Source organism: Drosophila sechellia, chromosome 4 (assembly GCF_004382195.2).
Source record: "Drosophila sechellia strain sech25 chromosome 4, ASM438219v1, whole genome shotgun sequence".
Lineage (NCBI taxonomy): Eukaryota > Metazoa > Arthropoda > Insecta > Diptera > Drosophilidae > Drosophila > Drosophila sechellia.
In genome coordinates, this window is record NC_045953.1 from 560,839 (window position 1) to 581,548 (window position 20,710).

General features: G+C 32.7%; 3 protein-coding genes across 8 annotated transcripts; 2 read left to right on the top strand and 1 right to left on the bottom strand.

The window, feature by feature from the left end:
• The first annotated feature begins 3 nt into the window (after positions 1-3).
• LOC6619465 (transcriptional activator protein Pur-beta) lies at positions 4-7,335 on the top strand. Of its 3 annotated transcripts, XM_032723858.1 has the most exons (11): positions 4-185; positions 241-316; positions 1,753-1,884; positions 2,205-2,410; positions 2,463-2,525; positions 2,594-2,706; positions 2,841-2,943; positions 4,684-4,802; positions 4,863-4,984; positions 5,489-5,597; positions 5,683-7,331. In XM_032723858.1, the coding sequence occupies exons 4-11, from the start codon at positions 2,368-2,370 to the stop codon at positions 5,836-5,838; spliced, it is 828 nt and encodes a 275-aa protein (XP_032579749.1). In that variant the 5' UTR covers positions 4-185; positions 241-316; positions 1,753-1,884; positions 2,205-2,367; the 3' UTR covers positions 5,839-7,331. The 3 variants fall into 3 exon arrangements, with proteins under 3 accessions (XP_032579749.1, XP_032579750.1, XP_002043680.1); XM_032723859.1 differs by lacking the exon at positions 1,753-1,884 and having other exon boundaries at positions 5,492-5,597; positions 5,683-7,335; XM_002043644.2 differs by lacking the exon at positions 1,753-1,884.
• Positions 7,336-8,289: 954 nt separating this feature from the next.
• Positions 8,290-10,751, bottom strand: LOC6619466 (NADH-ubiquinone oxidoreductase 49 kDa subunit). Its single transcript, XM_002043645.2, has 6 exons — positions 10,576-10,751; positions 10,358-10,482; positions 10,183-10,292; positions 9,924-10,125; positions 9,136-9,323; positions 8,290-9,080 (listed from the first exon to the last, which is right to left on the bottom strand). The coding sequence occupies exons 1-6, from the start codon at positions 10,665-10,667 to the stop codon at positions 8,391-8,393; spliced, it is 1,407 nt and encodes a 468-aa protein (XP_002043681.1). The 5' UTR covers positions 10,668-10,751; the 3' UTR covers positions 8,290-8,390.
• A 950-nt stretch (positions 10,752-11,701) lies between these two features.
• Positions 11,702-19,714, top strand: LOC6619467 (probable cyclin-dependent serine/threonine-protein kinase DDB_G0292550). Of its 4 annotated transcripts, none has more exons than XM_002043646.2 (5): positions 11,702-11,881; positions 13,220-14,035; positions 14,906-15,216; positions 15,272-15,895; positions 16,598-19,714. In XM_002043646.2, exons 2-5 carry the CDS (start codon positions 13,356-13,358, stop codon positions 16,939-16,941), a joined length of 1,959 nt encoding a protein of 652 aa, XP_002043682.1. In that variant the 5' UTR covers positions 11,702-11,881; positions 13,220-13,355; the 3' UTR covers positions 16,942-19,714. The 4 variants fall into 4 exon arrangements, with proteins under 4 accessions (XP_002043682.1, XP_032579739.1, XP_032579738.1 ...); XM_032723847.1 differs by lacking the exon at positions 11,702-11,881 and adding an exon at positions 12,071-12,089; XM_032723848.1 differs by lacking the exon at positions 16,598-19,714 and having other exon boundaries at positions 15,286-15,369.
• Positions 19,715-20,710: the final 996 nt, after the last annotated feature.

Below are 20,710 nucleotides of genomic sequence, written 5' to 3' on the forward strand. Positions count from 1 at the left end.
CGCGTTCTGCCGGATTCTACACGTACATAGATCGAGCGTTCCTTTTGGATGGATAGTCAGTCATTCAAATCAAACTAGGCCATTTTACTCAATCTACACATAAACATTGACTGTACAACATGCTCAAGCCTTCGCTGTGACTCGAAAACTCGGATTTGCATAAGTCTTCCTGCAAAGGCGTTAAGGTATTTCAGTTCTTTTGGGCTTCATTCCCCTCCGTTTCAACCTACGAATTTTCAGTTTTACCCGACGAACAAATAAAATAAGGGAGTGCCGATGTCATTCGTAAGGGGCAGTGCGTGTGTGTGTCGATGTTGTACGTATTTTATTATTTTTTTCTTGGACTTGAGTTCAAGCACTTAAGTGCTAGAGTGAAAATACGCAGTGTTGCAGTAATGAGTCAGGAATGCGTTTAGGGAACAGTATAAGGCTCCTCCATTTATTTGCAGTTGGCTCTAGCATTGCATTCTGAGCACTTATATTTTGAATTGTGCTTTGCTAATATGTATGTGTACTTTTTAAAGCTCCATCTAAAAAGTTCCCACCCTTCGAATTTGGTGCACATTTTCCCTATTAATTACATAAACTGTCTTATGGTAATGTTGAATTCAAGATTGAGTTCCCGTATTCGCGCGGATCAGATGAATATGTATACAAAAATCAGCTTGCTAAGTTAAAATTGTGTGTGTAAAATGGTTTTACCCGTAGTTGAATACATACATATATGTGTACACATGCAAAAACCTTGAAACTGTTTTCTTGGGTAGTCAAATCAATTTAACGAATGCGATGGGTGAACAGCTGATACATGTCAAACACGTACACATGCAATGTAAACACCTAATTCCTGTACTCAACGGGATATTAGTTTGTTTATAAAAATTTATGAATTCGTAGACTGGTAGTTCAATTCATTGTTTGTCAGCACAGGGAATTACACATAATTTATTGCCAGATAAATATAATGCCTTGAAAGAATAATACATAAATAATGTATGTATGTGTATAAGAACATTATTAGCAGTTTGGTAAAAGTAGACATGTTCAAAGTGTATGTGTGTACATATGCATATACATTTATATGTACGTTACTTCCTATTACTTTAATTTTTTACACATGTTTATATGGATTCTTCTTATTATTTAACTTAATACTGTTTGGTAAAAAAATAACCAATTCAAACTAAAAGTGAATAAAATCTTTTCAAAATAAATAAATAAAAATTACACCAATTCATGCCATCCTGAACAAGATGATCATACATATGTATGAACATACATATATGTATATTTGTAACTCTTTAGATCTTGGCGTTAAAACTGGATCAAACAAAAACAACTCCTAACGAGGTATTAACTTCTGACGATCGAACAAGAACGAAAAAAATACAAAAATTACGATTTGTACTTTTATAACGAAAAATGATTTTATATTCAACTAAGAAATTATTATATCTGAAGTATAGTCATTCGGCACTATTTATCATTATATTTCGTTGTCCTCTCATGCATTTTCTTTTGAAGTGTGCCGAGAAATTCCGTAAAATATTTAAAAAAATATATATATTTTTTATAATAAAGTATAATAATACTTTGATCGTTTTTGAATTTTCGTTTTTAAATTTAGATAACAGCACAATAAGTCTAAACTTTAAAAGAGTATTTTCACTTTCACCTTTTCTCTTCTGAGCCATATACACATATCTTGGATGCAAACCCCTAAGTTTTTGCATGTGCATTTGCATTTTATAGTATATAGTTGCCGCTAAAAAATTTGACCACTATCCTGCTGCACGACGTCACCACGAGGACTTTTGTCCACTGTGATATGTTTTGGCAGGACGGTATATTTAAATATATAAAAATTAGCTTCCGCAGTATAAGGTAGGTACTATAGTTAAGTTTTTCGGTTATTATTTGTAGTTATAACAACTAAATCCTACGAAATTAACTCATATGATTTAGATATTAAAGGTACTTACAAACAAAAACAAAACATATAAGAAAATGAAACAAGCACCGTTACAGCTGTTGTGGTGCTACTCTACGATATTAATCATAATTATCTAACGGAAAATTTTCGTTCTATATAGTACCTTTGCTGAAATAATCTATTATACGTATTGCAAACAAATTGTGTTTCACTTCTTAGCATTTTTTTTAGATAATATCTAAAAACCATTTATTTCGTATTATATTTAAAGCGGGAGAATGTTGTTCAGCGGACAAAATGAATGGTTATACTTTTAGCCATATGCTGTCGTGTTGATGCACAAGTGTAGTGTAACATTAAACGTGCGCGGCTGAAAAGGAACGAAGCGTAACTATTTATCAAGCTTCGAGATTTTATAAATAGGTGGTCTCGTAATGTCCGATCTGGGAAGTGGAGATGATGCCATCTCAGGATCAAGTAAGTAAGCCGCATATCAATAAATATGTTGATAATAACTTCCAAATTCTAGAATATAATGTTGCAAATATGGAGGGTTCCTCAAGTAGGAACGACTTCGATTCTTCTGCAAAAGGTAAAAAATTCAACATATGTACGTACATAATTTATAATATCCAAATGCGTCACATTCTTTTCCTTCAGGAGGAAGCGGCGTCGAACAGGAATTGGCTACGAAAATGTTGCAAATACAATCTAAACGATTTTATTTGGATGTAAAACAAAATAGAAGAGGCCGTTTTATAAAGGTTGCAGAGGTAAATCATCCGACGAGAATTTTGTTATCAGTTCTATTTTATAAAGAAAAGCGTTGATTTGATTTTTATAATAGCACCTTTTTGTAAAATTCACAACGGTGGAATGTTATGTATAACAGATTTATAAATTTCAGATTGGCGCTGATGGTAGACGTAGTCAAATTTACTTGGCTCTTTCAACTGCAGCCGAATTTCGTGATCATTTGTCCTCATTTAGCGATTACTATGCTTCTCTAGGTATGTATGTATATACTGTTCTATTGTATATTGTTCACTTTAATCAATATTATTTTATATACGAAAACTTTACTATTTAATTTATTTTAAATGGTTTTTGTATTTTTAAAAGTCTGTTAGTTAAACCCACTGCTTGTAGAATACAAGTTTTCAATACATTCTTTAAAAATAACAGCAAGTTATAAATGTTAACATTCATACATACATTCATAATATCGCATGCAAGTTCGAATGTCTCTGAATTTATTTCAGTCAGCGGTCCTACCAGACCCATTCAAACAAATTAGGTTTACTTCTTGCGTATAAGGTTGCGTACTAGGTTTGATAGAGTGTATATGTGTACATATATAAAAAGTACATACACAGAATCACTAGCTGAACAAGAAAGACCCACGCTTCATTTCCCATTAAAAGTTATTAAAAAAAAGTTCAAGCAAGAAATATCACTTCGTGTTCAATCTCTTAAGTAGACTATTTACCAGACTAGCTTTGGGGCTTACACACTTTCATTTGATTCGCACTTACAATAGCTAAATAAATTTTGTATAATAATAAAACAATAGTGATCCTGATCAAAAATATTTAAATATATAGTTGTTCTGCATTTGTAAAAATACTACCTTTGTTGACAAATAAATTATGTTAAACTAATTTTAGAGACTAAACTATTAATTCGTTATAATCACTTTTGTAAAATTAACTTGTGAAGTAAAAGAGCGCAACATTTCGTTTTTCATCCATAATTTTTAGGCTGGCGGTATTTTGTTATACTAACATTTAAAGCGTGTTTCGAATTTCGAAATGACATCATAATGACATGTATCACATGTCGCCAGGGGTTAACTGCAACTTGCGTAGGAAACTTACAATTTATCGTAATCATGTAGATATGTTTCATACATTTTATCCCACTATATGCCGTATATATACAGTGGTACCACAGAATCCAGCGGGAAATAATTCCGCTATTATTTTATTGAAAGCTAGCTAAAGAATAAAGTTTACATTTAAATTGCGTTTAAAGTGACTTGTCATCTCTAGCATCAGACAGGAAACTTTTTTTCAACTATTAAATATCTATTCAAATGTGAATCGCAACAACTTCGCACAAAATTGGCAACATTATCCTTAGCATGACTGTTAGCAATTGTGAAGATCCAGCGAAAGTATCTTAGATGAAAGATAATCTGATCCATTTATACAGGCGATCGATCATATTTATCAATAATAGGTATCGTATCTATTCTTTAAAATGTTTGAAAAACAGTTTTAATAACAACTACCGCTTTGAATAGCTGACTTTCCAAAGGGTTGAGATGTCTCATCTTTTTTTTATTAAGTTCCATTTTGTCCTGTCATCATAACGATCTGGTATTCATGCGTTTTCATTCCGCAGGAACTCAACCAGTGTTTTGATGTGCAATGCTTAATTTTTTAACTTAGCATTAAACTTAATTTCATACAAGTTTCCCCATAAAAAAAATTATAAAAAACTTAGATTAGTAGTGCTTTATGTTTATTCTATGTTTTCTGTGGCACCCTGATAGACAACAAAATATCGTTTTGGTACAAACAGACAAACAAACCGATACAAACATAATTTGCAAAAGATTATCGAATTCTTGATTTCGAAAAAGAGCTATGGCTTTTTACGTTATGGGTAAAAATATAGATTTTTCAGCAGTGTTGGATGATTTGATAAATACATATGTTGGTTAAGAATTTTTGGATAATACACAGGTCCACCAAACACCGACAATTTACCGGAAGATGGTAAACTTAAATCTGAAATGATGATAAAAGATTACAGAAGGTATTACTTGGACTTAAAGGAAAATGCGCGTGGCCGATTTTTACGGGTAAAATTATAACAGTTACATTTCTGCTTTGTATAATGTTATAAACTGATTCTTTTTTAGGTATCGCAAACGATAACAAGAGGGGGGCCTAGATCCCAAATAGCTTTACCGGCTCAAGGAATGATCGAGTTTCGTGACGCTCTTACAGATTTGTTAGAAGAGTTTGGAGCTAATGATGGAGGGTAAAGTATATTTAAATATATATCCATAACACAATGCAAAAAAAAAAATTAGAATCTGGAACAAAAGTTGTCCATTTGGGAGCGATTTCGAGAAAAAAAACCTTTTAGCTGTTTGCCATTTCGGACGCCAATAGCGGGCATACGGATAAGCAAATAGTTAAAATAAACCTTTTTTTTTGTCGAAATCAGAACATAGGAGTAGTAGATAAGGGATATTTTAAGATTTACTTTGGCTAAAATTTTCCTCTGGAAAATGTGGACGCCACAAAAATTGTCTTAAACAAAAATCGGCATAGGAATTGTTATGATATTTGACTGTTTACGTAAGGCGAAAAACAGTCGAACTTTATCAGGTATATCGGAATTAAAAAATTCTAAAGAATGGTTTGTCCGATTTCTTCACCCTTTGCACAGCTAATAAGAGCGCTATGGATAGTTAGATTCTAAGGAGATTAATACTGTTTTGCCATTTTCCCAAATACTAATTGTTACTCTTTTCTTCAGCAGGTTTAAAGGAGATTTACCGGAAGAGCGACACATGAAGGTGGATAATAAAAATTTTTATTTTGATATCGGACAAAATAATCGAGGAGTGTACATGAGGATAAGCGAAGTATAACCAAAATATTTATATACATTTATATTATATACAGCATTCGGATGTATTTTATTATTTATTTGTATTTTAAAACTTCAAGGTGAAAAATAACTTCCGGACTTCGATAACTATTCCGGAGAAATGTTGGATTCGCTTTCGAGATATTTTTAATGATTATTGCGAGAAAATGAAAAAATCGTCCGACTCAATTACTGCCGAAATTAACTTACCTACATCTTCAAATAGTCTTAAATAAACAACATACCGTGATTTACTAAGTCATATAAGAAGGCGCGAAAAATAAAATTTTTAATGGCGATTGACCAACCAATATGTAAAGCTTGTAATGTTTGACATGGCTAAATTCAAAATCATGCGACTAATTAACCTTAATGACACGCAAATATATTTATTTTGTAGCATTTAGCCAAATATGTTTTAGTATTCTATATTGCTAATTTCTATTTTGTAATAAAAAAACATAAATTAGTTAGAGTTACTTTAGAGAAAATTAAATCCTAAAATCATTTTGAATTCTAAATGTCCTCTTTTGGCTGACTGTATAGCTTGAACTTAGTGCAAGAAAATTTAATTTATTCATTGACTTCTTTGATTTGTCTTACAAGTGAAAATAGAAAGCCGTGTTCCTGTATTGACTGTTTTAATTGTTTTCGGAACTCACAAAATATTCATATCAATGGATTAATCTGTTTGACACAACGTTAATTAACCTGAAATTAACAACAAAATTAATTTCCTAACAAAAATAATTAATCTCTATGATTCAATACGTTACGCGTTACGTTAGCGGAGATCTACTAATAATGAACAGTTCCCGATAACAATCTATGTATTGCAAGTTTCGAATAATAATAATCACTTTCGGTTGAATATTATTTGATATTATTTTAGGTAGTGCCATTTCTGTTGTAAATTTAAATATATATAGAAATTTCGATTTGAAATTGATAATTTGTGTCACTAAAGTCATAATTCTCATTAAATGTATTCCTAAAGTTTATGGGTTATGCCATAATTAATTAATGTTAATGTAATTTGAAATATCTTTGACAAGTTTAAAAAATTGTTAAAGATTCTAGAAATAATATGTTATATATATAATAATACAAATTAAAATAACTCCTAAACTCGTTTTTAAAACAAAAGTTTCATGTGATCACGTAGAATAAAAACTTACTAAGTACGATGAACATGCATAGCAAAATAACAACATAAATCGGAAGCGCAACACAAGCACATACCGGATAAATTTCCATTAAGGAATATCGTGTACAAATTGGGTATGCTAAGTAATAAATTAGCTGTACTAATTATTTAGTATTGAAATTTATCAGGATTTTGGGTTCACTAAAGAGAGACAAAAAAATGTATTCGCAAATAATTTAATGATTTTTCACTAAAGAGAGAAAAAAAATGTATTCGCAAATAAATTTATGATTTTATTCATTTAATCGAAAGCCAGTTCATTAGATGAAATAAAAATATAATATAATTTACTATAATTCTATTTAAACTAAAGCATCCGAAATTCCTACAAATTTCCATACTAGAGTCGATATTAATCAGACTATAAACACAAAATCTTTATAATTATCGTGCAAATGTAAGCAGCAAGATGTTACAGAGATTCAACATAATATGTAGTTAACTTAAATGTTGTTTGCAAAAATACAAGTATTGTAAGAGTTTTGTGAATATAACATGGAAATAAAGTTGAATTTTAACAAATTTAGCATTTTGGATGTTATTTTAAACTTGCATAGTCGGACCAAGAGTGTTCGAATGCCGCTGTATAAAAAATCTGCTAGGATAACCCGATCGATTCCAGTACTGACCTTTATTCGAAGACATAGAAATCTATTGGCTTGTTATTTTTCCTAGCAGCTAATTTAGAGTCGAAAAATGGGATCATTAGAATTCAATATTGTTTATTAAATTCGTAAAATTGAAAAAGGAGACAGAAATTTCTATATTTTTCGGTTTATGCTAAAAAACTGCGTTTTTCGCTTTGACTTCTTTTTGGTGATTTTAAGTACTTAATATGTACTAATATATAATAATATAATATGTACGACTAAAAAAATACACGCTGTAGCAAAAAATGTATTTGCCCACTCAAGCATTTCATATTAAACCTGGTGATAGTTTGGTGTTGGTAACACGTTTTTTTATTTTTTCTATTTACACAATTCGTTTAAAAGCGTCGATAGTATTTGAACACTATTCAATGACATATAAATATATTTTGATATAGTATTCTGTTCCTGAAGTAATAGGAGTAGAAAATTTAGCTAGTTATAGCTGCTTTCTCGCTAGGCTAGCAGGTTTTTTTTAATAGTGGTAGAACAGAACAGAACAGAAAATTTTGCAAAGTTTAAAACGGAGTGTCGAAACGAATAAGTGTACTAGTGTATTTTCAATCATTGTTGTGGGTTATGTTATTCCCTAACATACCTATCAGCCCCAATTTTAAAATGTCTACTACAATATATTCATTTATTTTTTGGGTATATTTCATCATATTTTCATCAAACATTTTTTAAAAATGTTCATGGGTTTGGGTCTTAGCACTAGCATTGGCGTTACTAGAATATGCACGTTTTGTGATAATTTAATGCTTTTAGTTCCCGAGATAACGATAACAGTGGAAAAACTTCTTTTAACCTCTTACCAACTTTACAAGTAATTGAAAAGCAAATAATTTATTTTATTTTGAACGTATTTATATTATTTTATATCCTTACAAGCAGTTTCGTACAGAGAAGGGCACACATTCTTTAAAAACAACTAACGGTCTATCTCCCCAAATACGACATCCAAAGTTCCAATTATTGCAACGACGTCGGCTAGCATGTGCTGCTTTCCAATCTTCTCTAAAGCTGCCAAGTGAGCAAACCCTGGAGCTTTGATTTTACAGCGGTATGGACGACTGGACCCATCTGATATAAGGTAAACTCCAAACTCGCCCTTCGGAGCCTCTATTGCCGTGTATGTTGTCCCGGGTGGAACTTGATATCCTTGAGTAAACAACTTAAAGTGGTGAATAAGTGCCTCCATGGATGTCTTCATTTCGGACCGTGACGGAGGCGCCACCTTGGCATCGTCCGTTTTAATTTCTCCAGCAGGCATTTGGTTTAGGCATTGATCAATAATTCGTAATGACTGGCGCATTTCCTCGACCCGACAAAGATATCGGTCATAGCAGTCTCCTTTGGTGCCGATGGGAACATCAAAGTTTACCAAATGATAGGCATCGTACGGCTGCTGCTTTCGAAGATCCCATTTTATGCCAGATCCACGCAACATAACTCCACTGAAGCCATAGTTCAAAGCTTCATCTGCAGTTACGATCCCAATGTCCTCGGTCCGCTGCACCCAGATTCGATTTGTAGTTAACACATCCTCCACTTCGTCCAATCGCTCGGAAAACTTTGATGCAAACTCATAGATATCGTCCATAAGACCAAGAGGCATATCCTGAGATACAGTAAGACAATTATATTATTTTTCAATATTATTTTGAATGCATTACCAATGACACTCCACCAGGACGTATGTAGGCAGCATGCATCCGGGCACCAGAAACTCGCTCATAGAATTCCATCATTTTCTCCCGCTCCTCGAATAGCCAAAAAAATGGCGTTAGAGCACCAACATCTAAGGCATGTGTTCCGACGGCCATAATGTGATTGAGAATACGAGTAATCTCGGCAAAGAGAGCTGCGCAAAAATAACAATTTCACAAAATGATTACAAATTTATAATTTTAGTGTAGAGTGAAGAGTGGTGACAAAAAAAATTCCTTTCTATTAAGTTAAATTTGTCTGGATAAAAATCGTCAAGCGGTCTGACTATCTTAACTTCGATACGACCGTAATTAGTCATACAAGTCAGTTTTACCAGAAAAGAGTAGAATTTATTATTCTTTTATAATTAACTTCCCCTCATATCTTGGCTCATTTGTCAAGCTTCAAAATATGTATGTTACATGGTTTTAGAGGCAAGAACTACCCGTTTTAATTTATTTTTGTAAAAGAAAAACAATTTTTAGTGCTAAAAACAGTGATAACTTTTTCATCTACCTTTTTTGCGTTAACATTCTATCTTGAATTTGAGATTAAAATCATTTTTATAAGTAATCTAATCAAACCAATCCAATTAATAATTAAAACTTTTAAAAAGATTTTGTTGCGCAAGATTTATGGCGATGGGGACAATGCTAAATTATAATATATATATACATATATTAAATAAACGAAACTATTGAAATCTTAATGACTACAAAGACTAGAGCAAGAGAAAATTAATTTGTATTCTTACTTCGAATGTACTTAGCACGGAGAGGCACATCAATATTAAGGAGCTTTTCTACAGCCAGAGAGTAGCATTGCTCGTTGCACATCATCGAGACATAGTCCAGCCGGTCAAAATACGGCAATGCCTGGGTGTATGTCTTGTACTCTATGAGCTTTTCGGTCCCACGGTGCAGCAGCCCAATATGGGGATCGGCACGCATAACGGTCTGCAATAACAGAGGTTTTAATTTACGCAAGGCCTGTGGTCGATTAACAGCTTAAACCTCTCCATCCAGCTCCAGCACAAGACGAAGGACTCCGTGGGCGGCGGGATGTTGTGGGCCGAAGTTCAAGGTCAGATTACGAACCGACTTTTCGACAGGCGTTACTTTGCCTAATAGAGCAGGTAAATCAAGCGATTAGTTCAAGGGGCAACTTTAGATTGGGTTACCAACTAACTATTCCATGGTGGCACTCTCCAGAGTGATGTGACCTCATCTGGATACATCACCGGACCGCTAAACTGCTTCATGAACTCAGGATCTGGATACCACTTGGCAGCTCCCCGTCGCGTCTCCTGAGAACTGAACACCGAGTTTCCAATTGGACCCGGTATGTGATACGCACAGTACAAAAATAAGTGATATTTTCGAATTATGTAAGCATTCAATATTTACGTTAACGCGGCCGATCCAGCTGCATTAAGTTGTGGCCGCAGCCTCAAGTGTGAAAGTCCGGGAACCAACGTTCTTCTCATAATATTGGCCATGCTGAAACTCAAAATTCCTCTATTTATGTTTCTAAGTTGACAATTCAGGAATCTAATACAACCAAATAGTTATCCGCAATCGGAAATCTATACAAAAATATCGAACATTACTTTAACCACCGAATCCAGTGCAGCTTATATACTATTTACACCACTAATATATCGCAGGTTGTTGCTTCATGAAAATTAAAAGCAAATCGCATAAATTCCTTAATATATATTACACACTTTTTTTATTTGCTCTTGCTCTTTTTCCCAAGTTTTTATTTCTACGTTAATGGAGCACAATAAAAAGACTATACTTATATATCTTAGTAGTAATTATGTACAAAAAAAAAATTGTGTAGAACTAATGTGAACATATTATGATTAAAAACAACAAAACTATTTCATTTCTATAACAATTGATTTCTGGACTTTTCGTCCGATTCAAACTTAAGCCGACATTTTATGCCGTCAAAAGAGGTGCCTTTGGTGCTAAGAGATAGTTTACGTAAAAACGGATGGTCGGACAGAAGGGGATGCTTACTGACTCTTAATACTAAAAAAAAATTTATTTACTTTAAAATCTTAACACTTTCACTGGGTTTCAAACGTCTGACACTAATCAATATACGTTCCACGGGTAAAAGATAAATTTTAAGAATAATAAAATTATTCGTAGAACATCAAATAAGGTTTAAGCCTAGCTAAAAAATCCACTAGGAAATTGCATAATGGTCCTGTTACAACAAATTATAAATGAAATCTTTACATAATATATATGGCGTTATCAGTCAATATAGTATTTTTTTACAGTGAACATTACTTATAGTAGAAATTATCATATTTTAAATTTAAAATTATATTCCAATTGCTCAGTTTCTCAATTGTAACTAATTAAAATTTTCGGACATCTCTTATAAAATTACAAACCAAAACATTTAACTTATATCATAAGGTGATACGGGCCTTAGTATAAAAATCGCTATCGATTGATTTGTAAAACTATCGATGCGCTTAAGTTTCTTCATACATCGAAAGTTAAAGTAAACATCGTCTTTTGTTCCAGCTCTAAACAAGTTTTTTTTATAATAGCTCTAGCTCTACAGTATTTATATAAATAATTCTTGTATGTAGTCCAAGTGTAGAAAAAACTAATTTAAATGAGCTGCATTCGAGTATTTCTCTTCAGACAAAAACCTGTTTGGAACCATTTTTAATCATGTGAAAATGTAATTTTGAAATAGATGTACCAGAAAAAGGAAGACGGTGTTTTGTTCATATACATATATGTTTGTGTTTCTATTTGTCAACTATCGTTATACCAACATATTTGTCCCGGATTGTTAATCGGATCAAATAAGAATGCTTTCCCGAGAGTAAAATGTCTGTGTATATATAGAGTTTATTCTGTCTCCTCGGGGAGTGTGTCGTCACTGTGTATGTATACAGAAAAGTCTTTTGGTGTATACATACATATGTAATTGTATAATGCTATAGTGATGTTTTATCACTTGAACACATAATTTTTAAGAAATATGATTGTTCCGTTATAAATTGAATGTCAAGACTGCCGATCCGCTATATATTGTTGATATTATGTCACGTTGATTGTTTATGACTATGCATGTTAATAAATATATTAAAATTTTGCCAAGCCATTACCAACCCTATTTGTATCGGAAATGAACATATGTACATATATTAATGATTAGCATCACGGCCTTGTTAAATAAGTATTTTTTATCAGTCAGAGTCGAATCAAATCAATTCGGCGTTTTAAAAGTTAATGAAGTACTTTTAAAAATCTCGTAATCTCTCAGGTGGCGGTAGTATATAGTATATATATACCATAGTATATATAAATATTCCTGATCAGCATTAACAGCTGCTTATTTCGCTGACTGCTGCCGAACGCGACGCAAACTGATCTTTCAGTCTTAGACTTTTTCTTTTTCTATTGTTTCTTTCTTAATTTGTGATACAGGTCTAGTAAACCTTTTGACGAGATAAATTAAAAATAATAATTCCGCTTCAAAAAGGTTGAGTTACATTTTCTGTGAACCCTAGGATTTCTTATATCAATAACATTTTCAATATCAAAATTTAACCTTGAAGAGGTAAAAACTAAGTCGTCAATTAGTTGTATCCCTTCCAATTTATCTCATACTTCGTCAAAAAGTATACTAAACATATATAACAGATGAAATGGAAATAATAATCTAACGGCCTTTTCAAATTGATTTTTTCGGAATGTTCCTATTTTTATATACAAAAGTTGTATTTTTTAACTATTGTGATTAAAAATTATATTGCACCTGACTTATAACGCACTACATATAACTTACTCATTCACAAGAATACTTTTGAAGGGTAAAGAAACCAACCACACCGCATAGTCTCTTTAGTCTGTTGGTGCGCTTCGTAACTATGCCGTCCAAAGTGAGAAAATCATGTTACAACTTACAGTGTAGTTTGAGTGTTTTAATTGATATGTAAGGGAGCATTGCCCAGAATTCACACATGGCTACAGCGTTTTGTTGTAAAAATAGTTATTTTATTGGTTGCAGATGGAGCAAGACACATTGGCGTGGAATGACACGGATGTAGCTGTAGCCAGTCAACATATTCTTATTTCGGAGGTTTATTGTATGCATTTAGCAAGAAAGCTACTAACGATCTAAAATCGAAAGCATTGCTGGCGGTATGCAAGAACGACCAAAGCAACTGCGTCTTACTGTTTCCTGGACCCAGTCAAAGTCTAAGATTCATGACAGTTGTCAACGTCGGAGCATGTTGGCATGTAAGAGGCGCTTAACTACCACTAAAGTGCTTGAAGACTCACATTCACCAGTAGCTTTCCCCAATTCCAACACTCACTGGCATCAGAAACAAAAGGAGAAACATAAAGTTCAGCTATACTCTGGAAAACCCTTAAGCATTAAGCTGTACGTGCCACGAAGTATTGAGAGTATCCCAAAAATTCGGCATAAGGCGCTTACGACAACGAATAAACAACAACCTGCTATGCATCGAAAGTCTAAGAGCAAAAGCAAGTTTCAAGCTTTTAACAATCTCAAGCCGCTTTATTCTCCGAGTAAAAGACAACCATCCGCGAAGCATTCATCAGCACTGGTGGAAGCAGGGATAGAATCAAAGGCAACACGGCATTTTGTTGGTAAAAAGAGGATTAAGAACAGAGACTGCCTGTTATCTTCGCCTCAGCCATCGCCAATGAGATGCAAAATGATGATTCCATTTCCAAAGTTTGGTGCCACATCCTTTGTTACTTTGCTCACTTTAATTTGTATGGAAACGGTTCTGCTCTCCACCATGTCTAGTTGCGCCAAGACTTTTTACATGCATTGGAACACATCGAACAGTATGTAAGTACACAAAAATAGTGGTATACTCACGCAGAAGGTATTATAATTTTATTGAAGTTAAAAATTGTAGATTGTCTACAAATGTATTATGTTCATCTATGTCTTGTCGAATTTATATTTTAGTTTTTAAGTTAGTAGTATGAGGAGTACTATTTATTCGTTTAGGGGATTTGTTATTTCTCTTTTTGATAATTGGACTGCTGGCCATATATATTTATAAATTAATCCTTAATGTCGCGTATAAACATGCAGGTCTTTTATAAACTTTCCCAGCAATTAGTAATGATACATTTCCGATAGAATAATTATTGTCATAATTTGTTGTGCAAAATGTGCAGACGATGATTGAGCGAGATTCCATTGATCCCTAAGAATCATGATTACTTTTTACTTACTTTTTTGTTAATCACATGTATATGGCCTACTTTTTTTGTCTGGTTTTCTCTTTTTCGATATAAACCTATCATATATATCACCCATATTGCAATGAGACATTAAGTATGTCAGGTTAATGTTGTTTCCAAAATCGAACCACAAACTCCAAAAACAAAAGATTGGCCAAGGCATTAAACAAAGTCTAGATCAGATAAATGCAACCCAATTTCCCATTTTCAAAGTGTTAACTTCAGCATTTTCCTAAACTGTTGTTTAATTCAGTATATGCGTGCAGCATTTTCCAAATCTAAAACTCTAGATGACATGTAGTTCCTTGAACCCTACGCGTGCGTTCAGTGCTCATTGTCACTATGTGTAATGTATTGCACATTAATTGACACTAATTTTGTATTTCGTTTTGCACTTATTTATTGAAAATCGTTGTCTCCCTTTCTCAAAACAAAATATAATTTGATTACACTCTTATATCCACAGATTTCGGATTGATAACACAGATCATATTATCGATGTTAATAAAGGAAATCTTGCATTTGAGTTCGATCAGGTTCATATAATATGCCCCGTATATGAGCCAGGGACTTTTGAGAACGAAACTGAAAAATACATAATTTACAATGTGTCTAAAGTGGAGTATGAAACTTGTCGCATAACAAATGCAGATCCGCGAGTAATAGCTATATGTGATAAACCTCAGAAATTAATGTTTTTTACAATAACTTTCCGGCCATTTACACCGCAGCCAGGTGGCTTGGAGTTCCTACCTGGAAATGATTATTACTTTATTTGTGAGTTCCTTTGCATTTCTCCTATTTAAAAAAATACAATTTTTACTATATTTAGCAACTTCATCTAAGGATGATTTATATCGAAGAATTGGAGGTCGATGCTCTACAAATAACATGAAAGTAGTCTTTAAAGTGTGTTGTGGCCCAGAGGACAAAAACAAAACCACGGCGATAAGCAATTCTAAATCTGTTACAGACACCGGAGGAGCCATTAATGTCAATATAGCGAATAATGATGAAAGTCGTGTTAATAGCCAGGGCAATAACATAGCTATTGGAACCAACATTGGTATAAATGGAGGCCTAATTATAGGGGGACCTCAGTCAGCAGGAATGCCAATTAATCCACTAAGCGGGAATAACAATCTTAATGGCATACCCACTACTATTAATTCAAACATTGATCAGTTTAATCGGATTCCAATCCAGCCAAACATAATCGGCAATCATGTAGGGACTAATGCCGTAGGAACCGGAATTGTCGGTGGTGGAGGAATAATATTAACTCCTGGCCATGCTCATGGCAACATTAATATGCTGCAACCAGGGCGAGGTGGAATAAACGGAGCATATCCCGGACATCACCACATCCAAACTGGGATACGGATAAACAATGTGCCTACGCAACACAACTATCCGTCCCATAAGGGTAATCCTAACAGTAATATTAACGGAAACGGTACGTAATGGCCTCTGGGAAATCCACAAAAGGAGCGAACTTTTGAAGCTTACAGGAAAAATTTTACTCCTTGCGTACGCTTTCTTCAAGCTGGTTTTAGTTTAAGGAAATAAGTTACCTATATGCTAAGTTACATTTGCTACTTAGAACCAACATTTTCTCGATTCCAGTGATTTTTTAAACAAAAACTTTAACTTAAATTCTTTTGTTTTAATTCTTAAGAAAGATACAAACGAGATTTTAACGTTTTTTGTTTTCTTTGTCTGTCTTTAATCGAATCTGCATGCTAAATTCCAACTTTCTAGCTTTTATAGTTTCTGAGATTTCGTTTTCATACGTACGAACAGGCAGACGAAATGCATCGCCTAGTAATCCTAATCATTTCTTTTGTTAATCTATAACCTATTTATAATATCAGAAAAAAGATACAGATAGAGAAACACATAGAGAACATAAAAAGATGATACACTGAACACTTTACATAAATTACCTCAGTTCAAAGTATTTTTATTTAAATTTTATCAAGTGTATACACAGTATAAATTTTTCATAGCGACCTAAATCTGAATCTAAGTCAAGACATTCGACTAAATTGCTTTACTGCATTTTCGATTAAAAATATTCTTTATATTATATTATATTATTATATATTATATTCTTCATATTGTTTATATTTCTAATATTTATATTAAATATTTTCAGATGACCACCATCATTACAACAAACATCCCAACGAGGTTGTAAAAAATGAAGAGCTGACATATAATAGTGGTGCAGCGACATCGGATGGTAACATCTTCGCTTTATGGATCTGGATTTTATCAATTTTCCCACTGCTATCTATTGAATCTTGCCATTTGTCTTCATATTGGATAAACGGACCACTTTTAGTCAGCACTATCGCGATTCTTGGCATTCATTATCTTATGCAAAGCACGTTGCAAACCACAGTGCAGCGATATAGTCCTGGAATGGTTGAAATCACCGCGACATCTATGAACGGGATGTTTGACCAGAATGCCGGCACTATTGAATATGACCGGTGAATTTTTAATGAACATTCGATTTTGTGTTCCAATGTTCAACGTTATTTCAATGAATAACAATATCACACAAAATTATTTGTCACTCTTCTCCGGCTATTGCTATATAAACAGTGATAAAAGTATTGTGTGTGAGAGGTTGGAATCAAATGATTTGGATGTGTAATTGCAATTGAACGAGTTAGTGTGACTCACAATTTAAAATAATAGATCAGAAAGAAAGGAGAAAGGTGAAATAGAATTAATAAGTAAAAAAATTAAATATATCAAGTACATTAAAACTTAGATTTAGTGGTCTAGATCTAACTAATATTGTTTAAGAAAAGACAGAGGATAGAGGAATGCTATTATAAAACAGATTAATGCGAAAGGCCACTAGACACCGCCTAGCCACTGTGTCTTCTGTCCTCTCTTTTATTGTGTCCTTCTGGTTTTCCGAAAATACTTATATAGCTGTATGCGTGAGACAGAAATATAAAATATTCCCATTTATAACGAAAAATGGTAAAGCGATATAGCAAATACAAAAGCATTACAGCTATATTTTTACCTGACTTCACTTCTGTTAGCTAAAATGATCATTCCGAAATTCTTTTTTCTTACCGACATACTAAAGGAAATGTCAAAGAGTATAGTTAAAATATACTACAAGAGAATCATATGGCTTTGGAATGGATTAATGGATTAAATTAATTACAATTTCCCATTACAAGCCCCATTACTGTTTGAAAACTAGTTATCCTGTACGAAGGATATTTCGACTGAAATTAATTAGCATCGCTGACTAAAAAACACGTAGTAAATAAAACATTAGTAATTTAAAGACATTATATTGCATGCGGATTGCCACGCATTAGTATTGTAATTGTATAAGATCAAATGAAACTTATGTATGTGTTTAGTATGCATTCATGTATTTAAAATCATGGTAGGTATTTTGAATATGGTAAAGGTGAAATTTAAAGAACTCAACTATAAGTTTTATGTTCTTTCTTGTTTTGTTTTATTTTTTGTTTTCCTTACAATAATACAATTTTATTTTGTAAATGAACCAAGCAGTATAGAGAAGTGATTCTTAACCTTTAATAAAATATATATGTATATACATATAGCATTCACATACTTATATACGAGAAATGATTAGGTGAAACGTTATAAACTTTGTAAATTTAAATAACTAAAAATTTAAATATATCGAAAAATAAGAATTATTAAAAAATCGTAAATTATGAAATATATATTGAGGCATCTTGTGCTACCTTTATGTGAAAAAAGGTTAAAATTTATATACATAGTCTATATATAGTAAACAATTTAATTATTTAGGGCGTGGGTATAATTTTCTCGTATAAACATGTGGTTAAAATAATTTGCCACAGCGAGTTCACTATTTACAAATTATAATTGAAGATAGGCAGAATTAACATATTTTATCGGTGGGGTGTGTTGTAAAACTGTGTTTTTGTCGCGACTAATTTGAAAAGTAACATCCATATTGTGCAAGTACGTGTAAACTTCGTCGTGTTTGTCCTGTTTCGCTTATTTTGTGTAGCCTTTTGGTTTCTTTACTGCAATATAGCATTAAAAACAGAAGTTTCTTAAACTCCATGAAATTTTGATTAATTTTCGGGCAACTATATTCTTATACTGCCACAGCTAACCTGAACACTAAACCGAATTTATTACGATCCAACGGTGGAAACCGAAATCTAGATTCAGTCCAATTCTATGAGTGAATACCTTAAAAATATGCATTGCTCTACTTAGACCTGTATCCAAAATTTTCTGTCAATGTATTAAAAGCCTTTAAAGCGACGAAATTTGTTTTTTAGAATTACAGGCTGTTATTACTTTGGCAGGATTATATTAATGCGGACCGTACTTGTTACTTAATCAATTACTTAATATCATACTTACAAGGAAAATCCCATACAACATACTTAGATTCATTCAATAGAACCGTAACTATCATCATAATAATTCAAGAGTCAGAATAATATAAAGAATCGTTAGGATAACACATAATCATTCAGCACAGATTGCATAAATACAGAATTATAAGCGAGCAGCATTCTAAAATTGTAAAGGACGTGGATAAACATAAAATAAAATCCAATATTTCATACATTCTTTATCAGCATATTTTTGACCAGAGGACAGAATTGAAGATTTTTAATACTATTTTCTTAACGCCTACATACCTTCGTTCGTTTCTTAAGGAAGGATTTCATTTTAACACACCGACCACACCATCATCACCATTAGGGCTACTGAAAGTTTTTTCATGACCAAAACTTTCTCGTAATTAGTTTTTTGTAAGCGGTGCATGCAGAACAAAACACCCAATTAAGTATTTATATTCTGAATTAGTGTTTGAACTGAATATATTAAGCAGCTGGTCGTTTTGTTTTGATTTATATGACTCTTCTGAAAGAGCAAAAATAGCATACATCTAAATTCTTGTTTCCGTTTTTAGAACGCAATGACGATGCACAAATTAATTGTAAACATAATTTTTCAAAGCCATACATGCCGATTGATTAACGAATGATTTGATAATAAAAAAAGAATATCGAATAAAAAATTCTTACACTGCAACCATATATATATATATATATATATATATATATATATGTATATACATATATTAAGGAGTAACATAAGTGCATATGAAAAAAAACTGTGTGAGCATAAAAAATAGCCGAGATATTAATGAAGATGTGGCAAGCAGATGATTAATTATATTAATAAAAATAAAAAAATTTGAATCAACGTACATACATATAAGTTTAAAATACCTCAAAATTGGTAATGTTCTTAAAATGAAAGTTTATAGGTACCAAGCAAAAACCAAAAGTGAATACTTTTATACCCTTGCACCTCTATATCTTCCGCACCTCCAATTATCTTTCAACTGCAATTTGTTTATTTATTCTACTTATTATTTATTCTTCTATTCATATCAGCGGGGGACTACAATTCTCGCATTGGTGACCTCTAAATTAGGGCAGATAAAAAACCGACAAATTGACAGCATATTGAGAAACTATCGCGATTTAAACAGTAAACCATAAACAGTAATCCCCATCTTTAAAAACAAAGGGATGCTAACGCTTTAAAAATAAAATTGATCCACTCTTAAAAATAAATTATTTCGGCAAAGGAAAATAATTATTTTTAAGGGTGGGAACGAGATAAATTATTTTTAAGAGTGGGAAACGATAACCATTTCTTAAGGGGCAAACGATAAAAACGGTTGGGCAAACGTTTTTTAACGATGATATTATTCCTTTAAGCAAACGATTTTTTTCCGGAGTTGACCGAGATCGTCTTTCATGTCTTATATTTTCTAAAGGATCTCTTTTTTCTGGCAAACGATTCCAGCTTTACAGTTTAAAAATTCCATTTTTGCCGAACCCAGCGGCTTTGATCTGTCCTAATAGATAAAAAAGATTATTCTACTGATTGATTCTTATACTTTATAGAAACTTTTTTTCAGTACGAAGGCAAACAAGTTTAATTTGCCCAGTTTTTAAATTATGGCAACAGCGCACTTACTTTCCACGTCGTGGTATTGGACAGGTGGTAATCATACTGCCGTCTAAACGAGAAAAAGTCTAAACATATACCGTTTACTGTTAATGATAAAACGAGTACTCCGCTATCCCTGAATAAAACGCAACTGGCTAGCGATGTAACGTATTTTCTCGTACGCCTTGACAAACGACTTACATGGCTGAGGCATATCCAAGTTAGGAGAACTTAACTAAGT